General features: G+C 50.2%; 1 protein-coding gene and 1 long non-coding RNA gene across 2 annotated transcripts; one reads left to right on the top strand and one right to left on the bottom strand.

The window, feature by feature from the left end:
- Nucleotides 1-94: 94 nt before the first annotated feature.
- LOC130024481 (uncharacterized) lies at nucleotides 95-17,064 on the bottom strand. The gene is made up of 4 exons (XR_008792571.1): nucleotides 16,997-17,064; nucleotides 15,851-15,942; nucleotides 1,663-1,707; nucleotides 95-180 (listed from the first exon to the last, which is right to left on the bottom strand). It is a non-coding gene; the product is annotated as an uncharacterized LOC130024481 (long non-coding RNA).
- Nucleotides 17,065-17,223: 159 nt separating this feature from the next.
- Nucleotides 17,224-23,795, top strand: CWC15 (CWC15 spliceosome associated protein homolog). The gene is made up of 7 exons (XM_056115085.1): nucleotides 17,224-17,354; nucleotides 17,963-18,103; nucleotides 18,545-18,657; nucleotides 19,181-19,269; nucleotides 20,796-20,909; nucleotides 22,045-22,163; nucleotides 23,371-23,795. The coding sequence occupies exons 2-7, from the start codon at nucleotides 17,973-17,975 to the stop codon at nucleotides 23,498-23,500; spliced, it is 696 nt and encodes a 231-aa protein (XP_055971060.1). The 5' UTR covers nucleotides 17,224-17,354; nucleotides 17,963-17,972; the 3' UTR covers nucleotides 23,501-23,795.
- The last annotated feature ends 707 nt before the right edge of the window (nucleotides 23,796-24,502 follow it).

The raw sequence follows: 24,502 nt of genomic DNA, 5'->3' as shown, positions 1-24,502 counted from the left end.
GGCTGCCACAAGCGCAAGAGCCCGTGGGCGTAGTGGGCACCGGGCAGTGAGGATGCTTGAGAGGGCGGGCCTTTGGGAAGTCAGCTGGTGAGGTCCCGGCTGCAGCTGCCCAGTCTGGGCTGGTGCTGGCACTTCTCAGGGAGATCTGGGGGATTATCAGGGTCTTGCTGAAAGCAAAACCTGCAAGAAAACACAAATAAACTGAGGAAGCGCTATGGCCACACTCCTCACGCTGCACTCAGCAGGGCGACGGGCAGGTGAGAGCAATGAAGGGCCACGGCCACACTCCTCATGCTGCACTCAGCAGGGCGACGGGCAGGTGAGAGCAATGAAGGGCCACGGCCACACTCACGCTGCACTCAGCAGGGCGATGGGATGGGCAGGTGAGAGCAATGAAGGGCCCTCAGGCCAAACAGATGGGTGATGCCTGAGGCCAGTGGAGATGTGAGGCAGGGCTGAGCCTCATCACATCCTCAGAGGAAGGAACTCACAGACCTGACATCAAACTTTCAGAACATGGGAACGTTTTCTAAAGGGGAAAAATACCTAGAAGGATTCCAAGAAAAACTAACTAAATATGCTAAAATAAGTAAATATAGTTTATATTTAAAAATGCTACGGGCTGGAGCAATAGCACAGCGGGTAGGGTGTTTTACCTTGCACGCGGCCAACCCAGGATTGATTCCCAGCATCCCATATGGTCCCCTGAGCACCGCCAGGGGTAATTCCTGAGTGCAGAACCAGGAGTAACCCCTGTGCATTGCTGGGTGTGACCCAAAAAGAAAAAAAAAAGCTACAATAACACAATATACCAACCTGGTTCGAATGTGACCTCGGGCTCCCAAACAGACCATGAAACAGCCTCTCTGAGGCACCTCCCAAACCTCTAAGAAATTCACCTCTGACCGTGAATGCCTTGAATGTAAAATACAGTGAAAAGCCAGTTAAGGGGCTGAACTTACCCGATAATAACACCAGGAACTGGGTGCAACTCCCAGCATCTAGATGTACAAGCACTGACAAACATCTGCTCAAGAAAACGCATCCAACCAATGCAGCCAAAGAGCCCAAGAATAAAACTTCCTGGGCACAGGAAGCATCCAAGAAATGCAAGGACTCTTGTTTATGAGAAAACCTAGTGGTATCATTGAGACTAACAAAGGATACTTACAAAAATCAAACCTTTAAGCAAGAAAATAATTTGAAAAAGCATTTGATGAAATTCAGCTTCAATTCAGGACTTGAGAGTTCTTGAATGTACCACATTATGTAGAGGGGCTGGAGGATAGTAGGGGAGGGAGGGCATCTGCCTTGCATGCGCTGACCAGGTCCAACCCCAGGTACCCCATATGCCCCCCCCAAGCCAGCCAGGAGTGATCCCTGAAACACATAGCCAGAAGCCCTGAGCACCACCAGGTAGGGGGGAAATAGGATGTGAAGTTGCAGGCATAAGATGTAAGGCATCATATTGAAGACAAGGGCTGTTCTGGCACCACATTAACATAGCAAGTATCAGCAGTGAGAAAAAAATCTAGTTAAAAGTAGGGGGGTACTCTCTCAACAGTCACTCCCCTAATAGCTGGCTTGGAGGACCCCAAGACTGTCTGCCCTTTACACGCATGTTCCCATTCCCGCACACATGCCACCGGAGCCCAGGCCTACCTTCTCACAGGGCGCCTCGTGCTTCCGACTCCTCTGGAGCAAACACTTGCAAAAGAAACACACAGTTCACTTATATTGTGTCAGAGAGACTCGCCCAGCCGGCACCCACCCTAATCCATCAGCCCACCCTAACCCCTCCTACTCAGTCAGCTTTGCGCCACCTCCATTGGGACTGCCCCCACCTCACAGGCCTGGTGACTGGATCAGCTGGGTGGGATTGATCGACTTGACTGGAAAGCCCCGCCTGGCAGTGCTCCTGGGCTGGAGGGCCCAGCCACCACACCACCAGTGGCCCTTTGCCCGAGGCTTGGGGCTCTCTGAATGGGGGGAAAAGAGGCTCCCAGGAGATGCTCAGAGACCTGAGGCTGCTGTATGGGCACTGCAGGACCGCCTGGGCTGTGCATGATGGGAGCAGGGGATCGGGGTGCCCAGCGTCAGCCCTGACCCTTGTCTATTCTTCCCGCCCATAAAATCTTGACAGGCAAGCATAGATGGGACAGCTGCCGAGCCTCCCGTAGGCCAAGCCCCTGGTTTGAAACATCAAACCCCAAGGGCCTTATGGCGGAGGGGGGCTACGAGAAGGGGGGTGGGGCTCTCCCTGATGCAGGCGGGAAGCTATGGCTCCTGGGGTCTTCTGAGAGTCCCCTCACAGAACCGCGGCCCGCAGACTGTCAGGGACTTGCAGAGACAAGAGCAGGGCCAGGCTTTGCAGACTCTGAAGGACAGAGATGTCCAGGCCCTCTGGGAACAGAGCAGGGACCCTTGTGCTGCATCTGAGCTCCAGGGAGAAAACGACCCCCCACAGGCAGGGCACCGTGGTGCTCAGGCAGCAGCTGTGCTTCCCTCCTGGTCCCACATTTACGACCCCTCACCCCAGCCCCGCCAGCAGGGTGCTTCAGCCCTAGTCTCCAAGGGCGCTGACCTACTGCCTCCACATGCTCCCAACCACATTGCAAGCTCAGAGCCACGCGTCCCACAGCTGACCATCCTCCAGCATGTCTGCCACAGGAAAGGGGTCCGAGAGGAGGCGGCCAGGCCGTGACTGGCTGTCAGCCACGAGAGGAGCTTGCGGCAGACTCCGAACCTGGATAGTAGCAGCCCCAAGGGCCATTTACTGGTGCTTCAAACCTTCATCCTCCCTGCTGGCAACCTCCTCCTCACTCTCCCCTCTAAGTGATCCCGGCCAGCCCTTACCTGGCTCCAACCCCTCCTCCCAGAGCCCCCAGGCCTGTCCTCAAGTTCTTCTATCACTGAGTGTCAGGGACAGGCCTCGGGCTGCTCCCTGCCGGCTTCTAGGGCTCCTGGTCCCCGCACCCTTGGCAGCCTCTCCTATCTGTGGCACCCACTTCCCGCCTGCTGTGTCTTGAGGAGAGACACCCATCCCCCACTACTGACATCAGCCAGCACATGCCCTAGCAGCAGGGTGCTCTCCTCAAACCCCGCAGACCTCGCTTCTCAGCTTTTCCCCAGACCTCGCTTCTGCGCCAGACTAGGTCTCCCCTGCCACCCCACCATAGCTTCATTCTCAAGGGGATGGCCCGGGGAGTCCCAGAAAAGCAGTTCAGACAACTGCCCGTGCTCCTGAGATGACCCCCTCGAGTTTGTTTCCACCATAGGACTGCGCTTGGCACCCTTCCTCACAGGGCCAAGGACCCTGAGTACATGTCTGTGCTGGCATCCCCACGCCTGCTGCCTCAGGGCGCCTTCTCAGACCCTGGCTTTCTCATCTCCCAGTCCTTCCACAGTGATCTTCCTGTGTCTAACAGGAGATGCCCGCCCCTGGGACTCCAGGGCCACACCCAGCGATGTTCCCTGGCCCCTACAGTCATTTCCTTTCCTTTTCAGTCACACCCCGCTGTGTTCAGGGATCACTTTGGGGGGAACTCGGGACCCACAGGGGATGCCAGGGACGGAACCCAGCTTGCTACCTGCTGTGCTACATCCAGCCCTCACCGTCATTTTCTCATACACTCCACATATTGGGGGGACACCTAACCAAATGTTTCGTGCTTTCAATCCGAAAGGCTTACATCAAGGAACGAAGAGACAGAAGGGAAATGACCTAGCAGGGCAGCCAAGCATCCCAACTGGAGCAGAGACACCGGCACTCCTAAGGGCACCGTGGAGGCCCCATTCCTCACTCAGCAGACATGGCCTACAGGCTCCAGGCCACGCGCCAGAGGAAATTGTCTGTTTGAAATCGTAACTGCTCAAAACAAACAGGCTCACAGCCAGCAGGCTCAGCCCAGTGTGGGTCTCCACGGCTGTGCTCCGAGTTGCCTGCCGGGACATACAAGGGCCAATACCCTCCCCTCCAGCCACGCCGCTGCACCAGAATCCCTGCTCCACAGGCACTGACACTGCTAACTCAGCCAAGAGCAGTTCCTTCTTTTCAGGAGGAACAGTGAGCCATGCCTGGTGTGTTAAACTGGATGAATGTCTGGAAATGAAAGTCTTTCCTCTATGTATAAAAAATCAACCTGCCAATTTGTGCGTGCAAGTGTGCATGCCCACATGTGCCCGCCCAAATATCGTCTGTGCATGTGAGCACCTGTGCATGTGCTAGTGTGAAGACGTGGTGGGTGAGATTGTCCCCAGTCCCATTCGCAATCTGTGTCCCAACTGCTCAGTGGCTCCGGGTGAGCAGGAAGTGTCTGGAATGGGCAGCTGGGGGAATAATCCCAGTCTATTCCTGAGACAGCCATTGCTGACCAATGTCCTGGACACCAGCTGTTTGATGAAATATTTCACAAGCTAGACTCATTGAGACTGATCCAGGGCCATATTCCATGGCAAATTCTATTTTGAGATGAGTATCTCAACGTTTCCTCTATTATCACTGATGCTCTTTTTAAGTTTCCACAACTATTACACATCGCTGGTAAATATTTTTATCTTAAGCTTCGGTCCTAGAAGAGTATTTGAAGTAAAATGTTGATTGAATGGAATTCCTTAGATTCTTGTGAATGCAGTCACTACAATGTAAGAGCGTATTTTAGAATCCTTAACACAGACTGTTGAAGCTTTCTAGAAAAGTATCATTTGACATCTTCAGCACTGAATCACTTTAAATTGGGGGGACTCTGCTCATTCGGGAAGTGCAAAGGTACTTGGGTTTCCGAGGCACCTTCCGTAGCTGAGCCCTGGGGAGTCATAGCCGGGTCAAGCTCGCTTCCCTGCAGGTCCACACCCCTCCACGAATGGACGGGTCAGATTCTGTCCCTCCACTTCTCCCACTCCACACTCTGCAGTGTTCAGCATTTGCTCTCAGCCTTCTCTCGTCCGTCTCCTCGCTTGTGTCTTAGAGTGTCCTTGCACCTGTGGCCCATGTTGGCATGTCCTTGGTTAGAGGCCCAGGGTGGGGACCAGGAAGACGGGGGAATCCTGAGCCCTCTGCTGTGGCCCTTTGTCAGGTTTATTCTGTCTAGGGAAATTTGCTGCCATCAACGCAACATTTTCCACCTTTGCATTTAGGATCAGAGGATGGTTTAAGCAAAATGCACCTCCTGCCTGATCACATGGGTGGGTGGCACAGCTAGGGACAGGGGCACATGCCTGGTCAGGTGGCTGGCACAGCTGGGGCTGGCATTACAGGTCACACACTTTTTTCTCCCTTTTCTGTCCCTGCTCATTGTCTCCAGTTGTAAAAACTGTCCTCGTTTTTATTTCCCAACTCTCCTTCTCACTCTTTTTTAATTTCTCCAATCAAACTTTGCATTTCCAACTAGTGCTTTTGCCCTTGTAGGGTTATGTTTGCTTGGTTTGGGGTTTTATCTAAGCACCTTCCTTTAAAAAAAAAAAAAAAGTCTTGTTCTTGTTCCACGAACACATTCCTCCTGCATCTCTGGAAACTCTCCAACGGTACTGTTTTCAGAAGATTCCTACCCTGCAGGGTCGGTTTCTTCACATTTCTACCCTTTTCTAAAAGCAATTCTCAGAGGCTTAGTGAGTCCTGAGTGTAGGCAGGACCCAGCCACATGGGAACTGTGGGCATGGACGGGCTTGGCCTAGGAGTCTGCAGCCAGGCCCCTCCCCCTGGAGAGTGCCAACACCCACTTGGGGTTCCTAGCCTGCACAAATGTGCACTCTTCCTGGTCATGACTCTCTAACAGGAGTGTGAACGTGATTCACACAGCAGCAGACAGGATGGCATGCACAGGGCAGAGACCCTACTGTCAGTGTGAGTCACACCTGGTAGGCTGAGCAGGGTGGGGCAAACCCAGGACCTTGTCTGTGCAGGGCGTGTGCACATCCCTGGCCTGACAAATTGGCTTTTCACATAGATCTGACAAAACATGCCCTGGCACAGGCCAGGGCTCTATACCCTGGATGCTTGGAAAAGCCGGGGCTCATGTTGTGGGATGGCACTAAAGAGCAGAGGGAATCCCATGATGGCTGGTGGCCACGAGTCTCACACTGTCTACTAGAGTTCCCATGCCTCACGGTGCCAGCTCTACCCTCACGCTGATCTTCTTAGACAGGTTGGCCCCAACAGTGGTTGTCTACTGTCATCAGCACCCAGTGCCCAGCACCCCTCACCACTGTCCTCCATCCCTTCTGCTTGGCTCTTCCCCCACCCCAAACACAAGCTCAGGGGTCTGTTTTGTAATCCAAGACCAAGGGTTTGTTTACACTCAATATTGCTTATTTCCTCTCTGTTTCTCTATTCCTGAGGTCGCCTGCTAATCATCCTCCATATGGCTTATTTCACTTAACGTAATGCCCTACAGTTCCATCCAAGTTCAGAAAACGACAAGATTTCATCTTTTTATAGCTGCATAGTATTCTATCATGCTTATAGGCCACAAATTCTTTATCCACTCATCTGTCATTGCATATTGGGACTATCTTCATATCCTGGCTATTGTACTTGATGCTGAAAAGAGCACGGGTATTCATGAATCTTTCTTAGTGTTTCTGTCCTCCTGGGGTTAATGCCAGTAGTGGACTCTGGTGACATGGAAGCTTTCTCCTAAGTCTGTGAGAACTGCCCTGTTTCCAGAGATTGAACCAGCCAGCCCACGTGCCCACCAACACGAAGGGAGGCTCCTTTTCCACCTCCCTGCAGCACTGACTTTCCCACTGTCTATATGAGCCATTCTCGGTGGTGTGGATGACATCTCCTTACCGCTTTGACTTGCATTTCCCTGGTAACACTTTTCATATGCCTGTCAGTATGTCTTCTTTGGGGGAATTTTCTATTCACCTCTCCCAGTTTTTGGTGGATTACTATGCCCGGCAAGCTACCGAGAGTATTCGATATGCCAAACACAGTAACAACAAAGTCTCCAATGGAGACGTTACTGGGCCCGCTCGAGCAAATCGACGATCAACGGGAGGGCCTTTACCTTTACCTTAACTATTTTTATTGGGCTGGAGCAATAGCACAGCCGGTAGGGCACTTGCCTTGCACGCGGCCGACCCAGGTTTGATTCCTTCACCCCTCTCAGAGCCCGGCAAGCTACCCAGAGTATCTTGCCCGCACGGCAAAGCCTGGCAAGCTACCCATAACAAATTCGATATGCCAAAAACAGTAACAACAATTTGTTGTGAGACGTTACTGGTGCCAGCTTGAGCAAATCGATGAACAATGGGAGGACAGTGCTACAGTGTAGTGCTACTAGTTTTGTTGAATTTTATGAACACTTTGTCCTGGATACTAACCAGTCTTTGATGTATAGTATGAGATTGTTTTCTTCTGTTCAGTAAGGTGCCTTTTTTCCTTGAAAAATCTCTTTGTGTTTGGAGTAATTTATATCTTTGTTTACTTTGCCAAAGGAGCCACATCACTGAAGACATTTCTGAAGTCGACATCTGGAGAGTTCCCTCAGACTGGTGCGATTTATGAATCTTGACCTAATCTCGGTGTTTAATCCACTTTGAGTTGACTTGTGTGTATGTGTTAGGTACAGGCCCCGTTTCAGCTTCTAACCTGTGGCTCTTGAGCTTTCCCAAGACCACTATCGATGAGGCTTTCCTTGCTTCCCTTCCTGCACCGGCTCCTTTGTCACAGGTCCACTGGAACAAAGGCATATTCTCAGACCGAAGGAATGGAACTGGGAGCCCACAATGGAGCTGCATACTTTTCTTTGGGGAACATGAAGACATTAGTTGCTGTGACCTGGAGCTCCTGGGACCCAGCATAACACGGTATCTGTTTTCTGAGCCTGTTTGTGAAACCTGTTTTCACCCTCTGCCTATTTCTAAGGGATCTCCTACTTCCTCATTTTCTAAGGTTTCGTTAAGATAGAACATTTAAGTCTTTTTGTCAACTTCGGATGTAAAAACTCATGTTATTCATTGTTGTAAAAGATCTTATATCATTTCCATGATTTATTCTTTCCCACTTTATATTCCGTCTCTTCTATACAAGTTTGCTATGAAACTTCTTGGACTGATCCTCTTTTTCTGTATTTTTTACTTTTTTTCTTTCTTATGTTTTTTTTTTGTAGGATTATTGCTATTTATTCAGCCATTGATTAGGCTGATTGAATTGGGCATGAACTCCACTATTTTTGGCTTTTTTTTTCAATTATATTTTTCAAGACTTTTAGAAATTATAAGTTTCCAAAAGTTCCTTTTTGTTTTCTGAATGCTCTTTAATTATAGCTTTCTCTCATTTTTCATTATTTTCTCCTTTCATATTTTCTATATTTTCTCTTCTCTCTCTAGAAGTATAAGGATTTCAAAATTTTATTTTTTAAAAAATGAAACAAAGCCCAATACCCTTTTTCTTACCACTGACCATCTTCCCCTCAGGTAAACCATGATTGTAATGTCCAGTATTTTTATTTTGCTTGTTGATCATCAATATTTTGTTTATATTGCTCACCCTTGTCTATTTCCTTCTGGCTTATTTCACTTCACATAATCCCCTTAAATCTCTTTAGTGGCTGGATTGGATCTTTTTACTCCAGACAGTATCCCATCATAGGTAAAGACTAAAAACTATTTAGCCTCTGCTATTTCTACTGATAAGTCAAGGGCACTCCCGTTTGCTTCCATCTCCTGGTAATTATGGATATTGCAGCACTGAACTACTGATGTGGATTTGTATGTGTGTGTATGTGTGTGTGTGTGTTCTGGCGTGTGTGTGGGGGACACCCTGCAGTGTTCAGGGCTTACTTCTGACTCTGCGCTCAGAGACACTCCTGGGGGGAAGTGCTCAAGGGGACACATGGGGTGCTGGGGACAGAACCAAGATTGGCTGCGTGCAAGGCAAGTCCCCTGTGGCTGTAGTATTGCTCTGGCCCTGTAAATGTGTTTTAACTACCTGAATTCTTCATTCCAAGATGCTTTGGCTTCTGTCTTTCCTGTTTAATGGTTTCCTCCCAGGGGCACTTTTTCTTGGCTAGTGTTTCTGACTCAAGCACTCCCAGGCTGCCCCATGGAATCTGAGATGCTTTGAAGAGGCACCCGTCAATGTCTGGAGTAAGAATGTGATGAAAGGGACGCATTCAGGCATCCGTCTCATCTAAAATCAGGCTTCGGAATTGCCGTACCTGAGTTTGATTTGGGGTGGGCTGGAGCGATCGCACAGCGGGTAGGGCGTTTGCCTTGAACATAGCTGACCGGAATTCGATTCTTCTACCCCTCTCGGAGAGCCAAGCTACCAAGAGTATCTCACCCACACGGCAAAGCCTGGCAAGCTACCCATGATGTATTCAATATGTCAAACACAGTAACAACAAGTCTCACAATGTTATTGGCCCGCTCAAGCTAATCGATGAACGGGAGAACAGTGACAGTGATAGTGACAGTTTGATTTGGGGTAAATAAGATATCAATATATTTTCAGTATCTCCATTCCAACTACTCAGCATATGCATCTTAATAATTTTTCATCTTGCTTCAAGGCACCTTTAAACACAGCTTTATTGAGATAAAGTTTAACAAAAATTCACCCATTCTAAGCATACAATTTAGTGGGTTTGGGCAACTTAGTGTGCACAACCATTGCTGCAATCTAGCTGTAGGACAGCCCCATTATCCCAAGGGCACCTGTGCCTGTGCCCCCCGCATGGATCAGGCAACCACCATCTCCACTGCCTTGCAAGACTTGCTGCTTTCCTCAGACCACTCTCAGGACCAGGGGCCTTTAGGGCCAGCCTGTATCATGCAGCATGGCTCTGAGGTTTGTCCTGGTGTGCCAGTATTCTCTTTCTTTCCACGGATGAGTAACATGCTGTAGTTGTGGTCGCACCACATCTTATCCATCCATTTGTCAGCTGATGGCATCTGGGCTGTTCGCATGTCTTGGTTCTGGTGACCAATGGCACCATAGACATCCACATGAAGTCTGTGTGTCTACATGTGTTTTTGTTTTTCTTGGATCTAATATAAAGAAGAGAATTTCTGGGTCCTTGGCAGCTGTTTCACCCTTTGATGAATGGCTACATTATCTTCCCAAACTTTACATTTCCACCAGCAAAAAGATCTCTATATTTCAACATTCTGACCAAAGCTCGCTACTATGTCTTCAAAAATAAAGCTCAGTACTATGTCTTTAAAAATGAAGCTGGCTACTATGTCTTTAAATTTTAAGAATATATTTTAAAATACAGCACTTCTATTTGATGTGAAGTAGAATCATACCATGGTACTGGTTTGCATTTTCTTAAGGATATTGAGCACTTTTTCCAAATGCTTATTGGCATTAATCCTTTGGAGGCAATTTCCATTCACATCCTTTGCTCACTTCTTGCTGTTTTTCTTGTCTTCTTTTTACTGGGTTGCCCAAGGTCTTCTCATGTCCTGGGACACAAGTGAAAGCTGGGCAAGAGATTTACAGGTATTTTCTCCCAATACCTGGGCTATCTTTTTTTTACTGGAGGGGGTAAGAGCTGGTAGTGCTTGGGGTCACTCCTACACTGCTCAGGGGATCCTACAGTGACAGACATGAACATGGGGCTCAGCATGTGCTCTAGCCTTCTGACCTTCTCCCTGTCTAGTGAGACAAGGATCAATATTATTCATAGAGGATTTGAAGAAAAGCAATTGTCCACCATCTTCCCCACTGAACTGCAACCCTCCGCTGACACACATATTCCAAAGCTCCAATATAAGTAAGGCTCTTTCCAAATTCTCGCTGATTTGTTCATTCTTGAGCCAAATCCATTGGTTTAATTACTATGTCTTTATGCTTAGTGTTAATAATTTTAAGGTCACTCCCATGTCCTTGTTCATCCTTTTAGAAACTGAATTATGGCTAAGCTTTAGTATTTCTTTTAGACAAACACATGAAGTTCCACGAAAATCCTGTTGCTCTGGGTTGAAGCTGCGGTGGCCACAGCACCCCGCTGCTGGCCCTCACTCCTCACAGGCAGCTCTGGACTGTGAGTGCCAGTCTTCTCATAGTGTCTATGTGCTTAGACACAGTCTTAGAAACTTTGGGTTTAAGGGTGTTGTGCATGATCACTTCTTCTATTCATTTTTATTCTTACACATCTTATATTTCTTTCAAATATAGCTCCTAAAGTTCTACTAATTTATTGATTCTAGAGTTTTTCACGTTGATATTTTCTGAAGAAACACAAAAATCATGTCTTTGGTAGTCACAGCTTTTACTCTTTCTCTATTACCAGACCAGGCACAATGTGAGATAGTGCATCATTAGATATGATCTTCAGAAGTTTTGAATGATGACTGAGTTCATATAATTTCTACCCCCTTTTCCAATTTTAATAAAAAGTGGTTCTCAACTTTAAGTTACATCCTATCTTGATTACCAAACTGAGGCAATGTTATGAACATCAAGACCAGGGAGACAATCACAGACTAGGACCCTTTTAACACACCAAGTGAAAAAGAAATACCACTTACTATCACAGGTCAGAGTGTACCTTGAAGCACTACTGATACCCTGACTAAACATAATAAGCATTCCACTGGAGGAAAAGGCAAAACACAAAAGAATACATAGGATTCGTTTACATAAACATTTCCAACATTTACATAGGTGCAGATTGGTCCAAAGAGACAGAAGGGGCGATGGCCTACAGGAATGGCATACAGGCACCCAGGAGCCTGGGCTCTGTCCCCTGAGCCCACCGGGAGGGACCCTCAGCACCTCCAAATGTGAGCCCAAAACCCAAACCCAATTTTTTTCAAAGAATACAGTCAATAGAAAAATAACATGTGGCCATTTATTGACAGTTCTTTGGGGACTTTATAATTAATTTTTGTAAATGTTCAATGTTTATTGAAAAGAATGTGTATTCTTGTGTTTTGGTTAAGGAGTTTAAATATATATACAGATGCGGTATGAAACTATATATGCACACATAAAGGCAGCAAGCACACATGTCCATGCACACAAAGATCAATGCTTGTTCATTTGTCTGCTCGATCATTAAACTCAAAGACATTCCTATGGAAATTCTCACCAGGGTTTCAGATTCATCTATTTTTTCTTTTATTTTTTGTCTTTGTTGGTATTTTTCCAGACCTTTCAGTCAATGTCATACAGGCCTCACATATGTGCATGACTATAGTGCCTCCTGGTGAGTTTTCTAATATGCCCTGGAGTGTCACCCCACTTAAAGTCCTTGTGATAATATCACTGCATTGAGTTTTGTGTTGTCAACAACTTTCTTGGTGTGTTATTTTCAATTTAAGTGCTTCATTTGGCTACTTTAAATATGCCTGTCACTGCCCAGGTGGCTAGTAGAGGAGAGTGCCGAGATGAGGAAGATGAGATTACAATCGCTGAGCTAATGCACACCCAGTCTGGGTTCACGGGCCAACTTCATACCAAGGCTGCCTGCAGATCATCTTTCTGAACCCCAAGTGTCTTCATCAGAATTTTGTCAGTAGACTGCAAGTTACTTCACCGTTTTTGTGGTCACACCTGGCGGTGCTCAGGGCTTACCCTTGGCTCTGGACTCAGGCATCACTCCTAGCAGGGCTCAGAGGACTATATGCCCGGACCCCACCCAGTTGGCCACACGCAAAGAAAATACCCTACCTACTGTATTATCGCTCCCAACTGTTACCTCACTATCTTATTTTCTCTTGTCAAGATATATTAAAGACCCTGATTTTAATATTTGAAAACTGATTATTTGGGGACTCAGAATTTAAAGTAGATAACATTGATGTTACTTTAATATTTCTGTTTCTCTTTGGGGGAGGGGTGACTCTTAAGTAATGCTCAGAGGGCCCGTGGGCCCTTTTGGCAATGATTCTGCCAGCACAGCACTCTGCCCATCAGTTTTCTGTAGGGTGTTGGCTCAGGGCTCCCCAAGAAGCTGAGGCCAACGTTCTCAGTCGGGGCACAAGGATGCTGCTCGGGGGAGCCCATGTCAGGGCCACAGCAGCACATACCCTGACCACTGCACTGTCTTCTGACCTCTCTAGGGCTGGATTTTTATATATGATTTCTAACTTGTGACCTATGAGTTACCCCCTCCATTTTCTTATTAAAGGTCTTAAAAGAAGCATTTCAAGAAAATGTTCATTTTGTGGGCTAGCAATTCTGCTACTGAGAAATGGAGAATTAGGAAAATGATTCAACTGGAGAGAGGAACTGGACTCGGATTAGAGTTGGGACTGGAATGGACTGGTCAACTAGATTTTTGATGGTACCTGATCATCAAAGACTTTTTCATTGAGGAATCTTTCTGGAGAGAAGGGATTTCTCGGGGCCCTGATGTGGAAATTTGAATGTCAGAGTGGCATACTTCTTTTCCCTCCTTATTTAAAATGTAAATAGTATTAAGGAAATAACTTTTTATATCAAAATGTGTTTGAAAGTGTTCTTTTCCTCTTAAAACTCATTCATTCATTCATTCATCTCTCAGTCACTTCAAAATGTGGGAGTGCTGCCAGGTGCTACGTGAGGTACCTGGCCACGTCCCTGGCTAGGCAAAGGCTCAAGCCCTTGGAAAGCTTATGTTCTGCATGGGAGAGGCACAGAAACAAGTCAGGCACCATGGAAGGGCTGGGTGCAGGAAAAGAGAAATGCAGGCAGGCCAAGGGAGACCAGCAGTGTGGGCTGCAGGGGGAGAGGGGCTGACCAGGAGTGCGAGATGCGGGGGCAGGGGGAGCAAGGCTGACCAGAAGGGTGAGATGCAGAGGCCAAGAGCGGAGCTGACCAGGAGTGCAGGTGCAGAAGCAGGAGGAAAGATGACCAGGAGGGTGAGATGCAGGGGCAGGGGGAGAGATGACCAGGAGTGTGGGATACAGAGGCAGGGGGAGTAGGAGCTAATGTGACAACCTTGACTGGGACAGGCAGCAGCTGCCCATCTACGGCAGTGGAAGGCTGGCAGGTAGCCCCCAGGGGCACTGGTGAGGGGGACAGCAGGGGATGGGTCACTGGGAAAGAAGCAGGGAGCAGTGCTCCCTTCTGGCTGTACCCCCTTTTCTCCCAACCCCATCCATCAGTTTTAGTTGAGGCAGTAGGCTAGACCTGCCCCTGATCTGTGCTCAGGAGTGACGCCTGGTGGTGCCAGGGATGAAACCCGGGTTGGCACACGCAGGGCCAGCTCCTTTGCCCTGAACCTTCTGTGGCCCCGAGTTTTTGTTCTTAACTGTGCCTGCCTGATAGCCAGGAGCACAGTAGCTCACTGTTCACTGCATCTTCCCAATTACCCAAGTCTGCCCTGAGTTTCACACATGGGGTTTATCTGGAACGGCCTTCTCTGAATAGCCTTGGGTATATTTGCCCATTTTTACCTAGAATTGCTTGTACTAGTTTGCTTCTTACGTATGTTATTGCGGCTAGCAGCAGTGGATTTCCCATTATAGGCGTGGCAGCATGTACCCGCACTGAAGCGGAAATTTATTATTATTCTGTGTATGTCTGGGGCCACCCTGGGGGGCTTTTTGTGGCATATTTTGGGGATGCGGCACATGTGCTCCAGCCCTCAGGGCCGTCGTCCCCACTGCTCTGGCATGCATTTTCTTAAGCTAGTTTTTGGCATCTATTACTATAAACTTATAAGCATATTTATTTTAATTTATTAATCATGTAGATTTTGGGGCAACACCTGCCAACCAGATGATGCTGAGGGGTACTCCTGGCTCTGTGCTCAGGAATTACTCCTGATGGTGCTCAGGCACCATATGGGGGTGACGGGGTTAGAATCTGGGTCAGCAGTGTGCAAAGCAAGCACCAGACGCACTGTCCTATCTGGTCAGTCCCAATATTAGAAGCCTTTGAAAGCTCTGAGGTGTTCTGTCTAGGCCAAAGGGCCTTAACAGGCCTACACCATACACAGAGAATGTTACAAATCTTAGATTTTCCCCCCTTTGGGTGGTCAATTCAACTGGACATAGTATCTGTGTATCCTTTGAAACCAGACATATTCTACAATACTTCCTACAATGGAATAATTCTACAGTACATCCTACCAAAAGAATACTCAGTTTTATAACCATAAGGATTATATAAAGCAGTTTTTTTCAGATTGAATGAAAATAGTTGTGTCACATGAAGACAGAAAACATTTTGTAAGGTTCAGACATTATAGGTTAGGCATGTTCGGGAGCAGGAAAGGGGAGGAGATGCAGCAAAGGGCCCTGGTGGTGGCAGGGTTGGCACTCGGGTCCCCAAAAGGTAAAGAGGATCCCTGCAGCTCAGGGCACCTCTGGGGAGTGAGGGGAGGTGTGCTGAAGGGTTCTTGTTTATGAGCTTCCATTTTTGCAGAAAATCAAGATGACCCACTCCTGAGAAGAGAGGGGGAAGAGCAGTGCAGGACAGAGAGGAAGGTGGGAAAAAGCTACTGCCGCAGAGGGGAACCTGGGAGGGGCCTGGGGGCTGAATTAAAGGCCCAGAGATACTTTTCTGGTGGTGGATTCACATGAAAATTCTTGGGAGGTTACATATGAATCTTGCCAGCAAAGGTAGCTAATAGGATGAGTTTTTTCTAATTCTTTTTCTAATGTTTTTAAGCTGTGTAAATCAAAAGTGTTCCAGTTTTGTTTTTTTAAGTATTTTTTTGTTTGTTTCTTCTCACTAGTAATTCTCAGATCATTTACATGATTAAGGCTTTGAATTTCATGGATGAGTGATGTGGTATGTTGTTGTTCATGAAATCCAGGGGCATTCGAGGAGTGTGTGCTGGGCTAGGAGTTTCATATTGGGGCTGGTCTGAGCCCACAGGCCCAGGGGCACTGCCGTGCCATTCCTTCACCGCTCACTTCACCAACAGTGCCCCAATCACTCATCCATTCCGCAAATACTTACTCAGCACCTATCATGTGCCAGGCAATGTCTACCTGCAGAGGGTGCGGCAGTGAGCAAGAGGGACAAGGGTCCTGCTAGCTGGAGCTTAGGTTCTAATGTGGGAAGACAGACAATAACAACAGAAAGAAGATTAATCGCAGCAGCAGGGGCCAGGCATCTCCCAGTACTGTCACAGAGACAGTTTCAAGCGCGCGGACGCACTAGGATCTCTAGAGCCACACTGAGGCAGGAACCACAGAGATCCCCCCATTCCACACTGGCAGAAAACCCAGAAGGCGGAGATGGGCTATAGGGCACCCTGCTGGGGACAGGGCAATGGGGACAGGGCAATGGGCGGGCGCAGAGTGATGCCAAGAGGCACCTGGTCCTCAGATGCTGGACCCGCAGGCAGGCTGGTGGGAGAGGGACGCCCAGGAGACAGACACCAAGGCGGGAATGAAGGACCAGGCCCCCAAGCTTGTGGTTTGTGGCCCGAGGAAACGCTCCTCTCCCGCCCGGCAGCATGCTAGGATGGGATAGTAACAGCACCCGAGCCCATGCAGAGGCAGGGGGTGGCCAGGCCCGGCCTGCTGTCTCCACCCGCCTTGGGGGGAGGGGTCAGTAGGGCCAAGTCCAGGCCTGTGTCCAGTCCGGCTGTGCAGGGCAGGAGCTTGCCTAGACCCATGTCCAACCCGTGTCCAGCCCGTGTCTCGGCCCGTGTCCAGGCCCGTGTCCAGCCCGAGACCGTGCAGGGGCAGGAGCGTGGCCAGGCCCGGCCCGCCCGTGTGGGGGGGTGGGGGGGGTATGCAGGCCAGCTTCCGGCCGTGTCCAGCCCGGCCAGTGCAGGGCAGGAACGAGTCCAGGCCCGTGCCCAGGCCCGTGTCCGGCCCGTGTGCAGGCCCGTGTCCAGCCCGGCCCGTGTAAGGCAGTATTGTGCCCAGGATTGTGCCCAGACCCGTGTCCAGCCGTGTCCAGCCCGTGTCCGGCCCGGCCCGTGCAGGGCAGGAGCGCGCCCGGCCCGGCCCGCTGCCCCCGCCCGCCCCCGGCTCGCGCCCGGCCCGGGCCCGGTTCCGAGCGCCGCGAGCGTCCGTTGGGCCGCGGCGCCCGGGCTCGGGCCGCCCCCCCAGGCCCCTGGCCGCCCCCCGCGCACGTCGCGGGGCCCGGTACCTGAGGGGCCGCGGCGCTCGGGCCGGGCAGCGGCAGGCGCGGGGTCCGCCCGCCGGCGCCGATTTCAAACGCCCGCCCCCACGGCCGTTTCGGGCCCGCCCCCCGCTGCCTGCCCGCCCACTTCCGGCCCCGCCGCCGCCCATTGGCCGCCGCCGCGGGCCGCGGGGTTTGCTTCCGGGTTCCGCGCGAGCGGATCCCGCCGGGAGCCGGGCAGCCGCCAAGGCCATGGCGGCCGTGTGAGCCTGGCGGGCGGGCGGGCGCGTAGCGTTGCAGACAGCGGCGGGCAGCAGCGGGCAGCTGCGGGCCGCGGTGGCACAGCCCGTGGGCGCGGCAGCGGGGACAGGCGGGGCGGCGGCAGGTACGGGCCGCGGGGCGGGAACGCGGCGACTCGGCCCGGGGTCGGGATGTGGGGGGAGACGGTGACGTCAGCGCGGGCCGGGAGTTCCGGCGGGAAGCGGCTCGCGGACCGGGGTCCGAGTGCGCGTGCGCGCGTGTGCGCCGCGTGTGCATATGTGTGTGTGTTCGTGTGTGTCACCGTCCGTCCCTCCGTCCCTCCGTCCCTCCGTCCCTCCGTCCCTCCGTCCCTCTACCCCCAGTTCCATTCAGGGTGCTTTAGCATCATTCACAGAAGCAATCACGTGCTTTACCGGGCCAATCTCACGTCCAGCCGGGTTGGGGGTTGCCAAGCTCTGACAGTTCTGTATTTCCCAAGTCATTTAACACACACACACACACACACACACACACACACCACCCCGCCACCACACACACACACACACACACACACACACACACCCCTCCCAGTCCAGCCAGGTGATGGGTGGGAATAGAACCAGGGCCCACGCCCAAAGCAGAGAGCCAGGGAGGAAGTCAGAATCCCTCGATTGGGCTTCTTAGGTTCAGAAGGTTAGGTATCCACTGATGCTTAATCAGACGAGTTTTGTCACTGGACGTCAATCTTCTCAGAGCCTGAAAGATGACCACAGCAGCAAGGCCAACGTTTGAGCCTGCGAGAGGTGGGAGAGGAAAAGGAGAAGGGGATCTGAGCCAACTCTCGAAGCAGTATTCAAGTAGAGACCTTCCTTCTCATACCAAGATCAAATACAGGTAACAGAGGCGCCTTTTGGGGGGGCTTGGGGGCGGCAAGTGTCACAAAAGAAACCCCAGTCTGTTCCATGATTGGTTGATAGACTAGAGCGTGTTTGAATTACAGAGCCCTTAAATGATTCTTTCCATAGAATTGGAGTGTTATAGCACATCCAACACTAGATGGATTAAGAAATGTTACCAGATACTCCCTAAGCAGAACTAGCCTTAGTATTGCACTGTCCACATGATTTGATAGGAGATAATTACTCCTGTTGCTGTAGCAGCCCTAAGTTGACATACTAATGAAAAATAAAAGCTTTCCGATCTGCCTACATTTAGGGAGTGCATGATTTCTTTTGGACTTCTTGAAACATAAAGGTGGGGTCAAGATCTTTTATGCTTCCAGTAGCCACTGTAGAAATTGTCTTCCTAGTTTACCCTGGTTTGTTTCTATTTTAGACAAACCACTCAGGATGCCCCTGAAGAGGTTCGGAACCGCGACTTCCGGAGAGAGCTGGAGGAGAGAGAGCGAGCTGCCGCCAGGGAGAAAAACAGAGATCGTCCGACCCGGGGTATTGACATAAGCTCTGACATTTGTCTCGTAATCACCTTGTCAAAACTTTCATTTCATGTACGAATGGAAACTTCATGGTTTTGTTTGTGTGCAGTGTTGGTGAGCTGCAACCTTCTCTGATAATTCAGTGAATGAGAGATTAGAGCCTATAGGCTGTGTCCATCCAGCCCATCTTACAAGGAGCAGGGTGTTCTGGGCAGTGGCAGCCATTGTTTTGTTCAGATCAACGCATTTTCGTTGTTTCCAACAGCCAGACTCGGGAGGCCCCATGGCTTCTGTTGCTGCTATCTCCCGTTCTTGTCACTGCATTGGGACGTGTTTCCTGCGAACAGCTGTTGTTCCTCTGTTAGCACCAGCCATGGGTTTCCCACAAACATTCACTTAAGTCTTACTGGCTATGATCTGTTTATGATCCTGTTGTCCAGATGCTTAGTCTAAGCTCTGTATGACCTCTGGTCCCTAAAATGTTCTGGAGAATATGCCGTTAGCTTCAGTAAGGTAATGATGTCTGTTTTCCCTAGAACATACAACCTCCTCTTCCGTGTCAAAGAAGCCCCGGTTAGATCAGATTCCCGCCGCCAACCTCGATGCCGACGACCCGCTCACAGACGTAGGTTTCATTTTCCCTTGTCACTGCGGCTATGGAACAATTTTTTTCAGCTTTTCATGTGTCCTCTCTTCCTTTTATTAAGTGACCTGTAGGGGCCAGAGCAATAAGGCAGCGGGGAGGGCGTTCGCCTTGCACACAGTTCACCTGCTTCTTTCTCCAACACCCATGTGGTCTCTGTGAGCCCCACCAGGAGTCATTCCTGAGTGCAGAGCCCAGAGTAACCCCTGAACATTCCTGGATATGTCCCAGAAACAAACCAAAAAGAGGAGTGATCTGTATTCCAGGCGATCTTCCCATGGTCACGTCTCAGCCTTGAGGGGTCACGGTGCGCCCCTGCAGCAGGTGCTCTTGGTCGGAGGTGTGGGGTGGGCCCCCAACACACGCTGCTGCTTCCTCAATGCAAAGGGGAGGCGATTAGGGTCAGCACTCATGCTCACCCTGTGAGACCCCACTGTCTATTTGATCTTTTATACCCAGTTAAAAACCTGAGTGACCTCTCATGGCTGGCATCTAATTAAACACAATGCTACCGTTTTGTGCCAGAGCCAATAATTACAGTGAATAATCCAGTTAGAAGAAACCCAGTTGAACGTGTTGGCGCCAGCTGCCCCCCAGGCTCATGTTGGAGTGAGTTTGATGAGCAGATGGCGTACTGAGTGGGAGTGAACGGTTACCTGAAGTCGTTTTCTCCTGAGAAGTTAGACTCTCCTTTGTACCTTTGGTTATCCGAGCATAAAGTTGATAGGATGCACTTAGGATTGTCTTGATTCCAATTGATAAACTATACAATTCTATACCATATTGTCATTGTCACGTTCATTCCTTGCCTTGTTTGGGGAATATTTCCATGCTCAACTTGCTGTAGAGCACGTACATTTAAAAGCTATTTTGTGGTGGATACTATTCTAATCTTAAAAACGCATCTGGTTGCTATTTCAGAATTGTGTTTTTTTGTGGCATTTCCCTTTTTTAGGTCTTTGATTTTGGGGGTGGGATGTAGGCAGGACTTACTCTCAGGTATGTGTTCAGGATCACTCCTGGTAGGGCTTGGGTTACTATATGGGATGGAATCCAGGACTGTTGCTCTGGATTATTGCTCCATTCCCAAAGATTTTTTTTCTGTTTTGAGGGCCCTAGCTCTCCATTTAGGGGCCACTCCTCATGGGGCTTGGGGGAACTTACTGGTACTGGGAGTCAAACTTGGGTTGGCCCTGTGCAGGTTCTTACCTGCTGAACCACTGGTTTGTCCCCTGGTTGTTTAATTTTAATCATATTAGGAAAATCAGATAGCTCCAGTGGGTTGGTAACTGTAATTTTTGTTGTTTCATTTTGAGGCCACACCAAGGGTTCACTTCTGGCAGGCTCAGGGGACCAGGTGGGATGGCAGAGATCAAACCCTGGGTGGCTGTGTGCACAGGAAGGGCCTCACCCTCTGTACTGTCTCTCTGACCCCAGAAACTGCAATTTTTATGAGAAAAATCACTGCATTTCTCTGTTAGACTCTGTCATCTCTTTTTTTCTTTAAGGAAGAAGATGAAGATGAAGATTTTGAAGAGGAGAGTGATGATGATGACACAGCAGCTCTCCTTGCAGAGCTGGAGAAGATCAAGAAGGAAAGAGCTGAGGAGCAGGCCAGGAAGGTAGGCTGGATGCTGAGGTTCCGTGCTTCTGTCCTTCTCACAGATCCTAGAAACACTTAGGATACCAAAAATACTGGTGTTTTTGCAGCACTGGGAATCAATCCTTTGATTGCACATAAGTGAGGCTGGCCCTGCACAGCTGTGCTCCACGCCCACCTTACTGGTATTCTTTGGTTAGGTGCATCTAACCTATAATATGCAAGTTCCAGGTGTGCGACAAGATTCCATATGCATTATATTCCAAGATGATTTCCGTAATGAATCTGGCATCTGCATCCATACATAAAGTTTTATGTGAAAACTTTAAACTGATTAAAAATTGTAAGTAATCACGAAGATTATGAGTCTTCAAGCTTGCTTTCTTTACAAGAAACAGGTATTTTAAGTGCTCCTGACTAGCCTTATTGAAGATAAGCACTTTATATAGATGTGTTTATGATTTTGTCTCTCTCTCAGGTCTGTCTGTCTGTCTGTCTGTCTGTCTCTCTCTCTCTCTCTCTCTCTCTCTCTCGGTACAAAAATGTATTGATAGTACTTGGGGTTGAATGGCCGTTTCTTTTGTCCCTATTTCCTGTCTGGCAAGTGCCCAAACCCTCTTCCAAGCCAGTCTGTCGTGACTGGGAGCCCTCAAAGGGCTGGTTGCTGGGCGTCAGGCTAGTGAGCCATACTGCCGCTGTGCAGATCTGCTTATTAGGGCAACTTCATCTGCACACCGCACACTAAGGAGTGTGTGTCTAAAACTATTTCTGGGATCGGAGTGATAGTACAGCAGGTGAGGCGCTTTCCTTGCACTTGGGCTCAATCCCTGACACCCCAGATGGTCCCATGAGCCTGCCAGGAGTGATCTCTGAGTGCAGAGCCAGGCGTAAACCCTGAGCACCTCTGGGTATGACCCAGAATCAAAATTTAAAAATTGTTAGTTCCATTGTATGTGATTGGTATTCCGCACCTGCAGAACATCGTACAGGAGGGGCATTTGCCTTGCATACGGCTGACCCAGGTTCCATCACTAGTATCCCTTCTGATCCCCTGAGCCTGCCAGGAGTGATCCCTGAGCACCACCAGGTGTGGCCCAAAAGCCAAGAGAGATGAAATTAGCTATGGAATTAACGTGAATCTTCCTTGTCACTGACAGGAGCAAGAACAGAAGGCTGAGGAAGAAAGGATTCGTATGGAAAATATTCTCAGCGGCAACCCGCTCCTCAATCTCACTGGCCCATCCCAGCCTCAGGCTAACTTCAAGGTTAAAAGAAGGTACTAGACAGCAGCGGGCTGGACCTTTTACGCTCCAACTGCCACTGCTGGTCTTCACTTGTAGAGTAATGGCAAGGGAAGGAGAAAACAGTACACTTTCACGTCTCTTCAGCTGTGTGCCAGATGGAGCGCAGAGGCCAGCAACAGCAGGTGGGGTTAGGTGGGGCGGGGAGGGGCACGTCTCCCTCTGACGGAGACCCAGACTCCTCAGGGGATCGGAGCCTCCTTCCCACCATCTCCCACAGCACCTCAGACCCCCTCCCTGATAAAGCAGCCTGGGAGGCCGCACTCACTTCTCCTTTTTGCCACCTTCCTCTTATTCCACCTCACAGTCCTCATCTACTGTGACCTTGAGAGAAGAGCACAAGACCGGGAGCACCCTTCATGTGGGAGAGTGTGTGGAAAGAAAGGGAGGCCAGAGTAGGCGCTTGGAGAAGCCAACCTATGTCCTGGTCACCCTGACCTTAAGAGCCCTTCCCAGGGGACCCAGAGGGAGAGAAAAGCTGGGACTCCCACTGCCCTGAAGGGGGTTGTGACTCACACCCAGGTCCTTCCTTATGACCTTGAACTGCCAGGCCCAGAGACTGACCCCCAGACAGTGAGCTGATCATTACTCTTTCCCAGCCTGGTCCTGGTGATGGTGGAGGTAACCCTGAGACCACTGGATGTGATGCTGCCGCTCTGCCAGACTGCAGCTACTGGGGCTGCAGCTCTCCTAGGCTGGGCCTGTCACCTGGGAGCCTGCAAAGGCATTTCAGCCCCTTGTTGAGATGAGACCTCTAATCCACAGTGTCTTGGAGACTTGGGAAATCCCGCCTTATTTGCCTGCTGACTTGGCAGTAAATAGCCTCCCAGACCCCATGGCCTGCCTTCCCCGAGAACCACCCGGACTATACCCGTACCTGTGTCCTTCCACCCAGAGCCAAAGCAGGACAGGGAGGACGGTCGAGTAACAGTCCGGACCTGGTGCCCGGCACTGAGCACCGAGCAGAGTGCAGGCTGCAGGCCAGAGCAGTGGACCTATGGGTGGCGAGGAGAGCCCTGGGGCCCGCGCTCCCAGCCACGGGCAGGAGACTCTCCTGAGTAGGACGGGCCCATCCCACTAGGCTGCAGAACTGTCCCAGGCTCCTGCCTGCCCACAGCAGCTGAGCTCTGCTGGAGTTCCTGTTGCCAGAAGCAAACATGACGTATGTTCTGTCTCCCACAGGTGGGACGATGACGTGGTTTTCAAGAACTGTGCAAAGGGCGTGGATGACCAGAAGAAAGACAAAAGGTTTGTCAATGACACGTTGCGCTCTGAGTTCCACAAAAAATTCATGGAGAAGTACATTAAATAATACAGTCCCATGTGCTCCAAAAGTTCATGGAAAAGTACGTTAAATAGTGCAGTTCTACGTACTCTAAAAGTTCATGGAGATAGCGCAGTCCCATGTGCTCCATCAGAGGCTGTAAACTGGGGTGACTGCTCTGACCTGGTTTGGATCAGTGTCTCCCTCGTCTAGACTGAGTAGACTGTCCTGGGTTTCAAGTCCCGTGATGCATTTTTCCTTTATTGCTGTTTATGGGAGTGTCATGTTTTGTTTCGAGTGTGGAAAGGGAATCTGCTTGTAATAAACTTGTGTCGTGATCTGAGTAACCACCTGTCAGGGTCTTTGTTGGTGTTTGAGCAGTTCACATACCGCCGGCCTGCTCGGTCTCGGGCCCCTGCTGTATGTAGAGACCCCGTTCACTGTGATGCGTGTATGCCCAAGGGAGCGTGGAATCCCCAGTTCACGCTCTCTTTCCACACGCCCGGAAAGCATCTCACCCCTTCCTGGGGGCCCCCTGGCCACTTGGCAGCCACTTTCTCTTAAGCGAGAGTTTGCAGACTGACACTGCAGAGGCAGAGCCCAGGGGAGCTAGGCCCCGTCAACCCAGCAGGACATATACCTCTGGAAACGAGTTTGTGTATGGCAGTGCGTAGTCTGCAGAGCTAGGCTTTCCTGAGGCTCGGCTGTGGTTTGGGCTGCCTTTGAACAAGGGTTTGGGAGCAGAGATGCTTTCCCAGCTGAGGGAGACTGAGCCTGCCTTCGCCCACGGCACCCAAGAACTTACATGTCCACCTTACCACTGAGCTCAGCTTTTAGGAGAGACTTCGGCTGGTGTGGTCTTTGGGATTTGTATTTGTTTGTTTGGGCTACACAGGGGTGCTCAGGGTCACTTCCAGCTTTGCCCCGAGTCACTCCCATTGGCGTACTGCAGGGCGGGTCAAGGCTGTGGCTGGTGCCCCACTGCTCTGCAAGTGGGCCCTTGCCGTGGTCGCTAAGCCCATCCTGGCCTGGCCATCGCCCTGGTTTTCT

This window comes from Sorex fumeus, unplaced genomic scaffold, assembly GCF_029834395.1.
Source record: "Sorex fumeus unplaced genomic scaffold, SorFum_2.1 ptg000028l, whole genome shotgun sequence".
Taxonomy (NCBI): domain Eukaryota; kingdom Metazoa; phylum Chordata; class Mammalia; order Eulipotyphla; family Soricidae; genus Sorex; species Sorex fumeus.
Note: the sequence above shows the minus strand (reverse complement) of the source record. Positions and strands in the feature narration are given on the sequence as shown.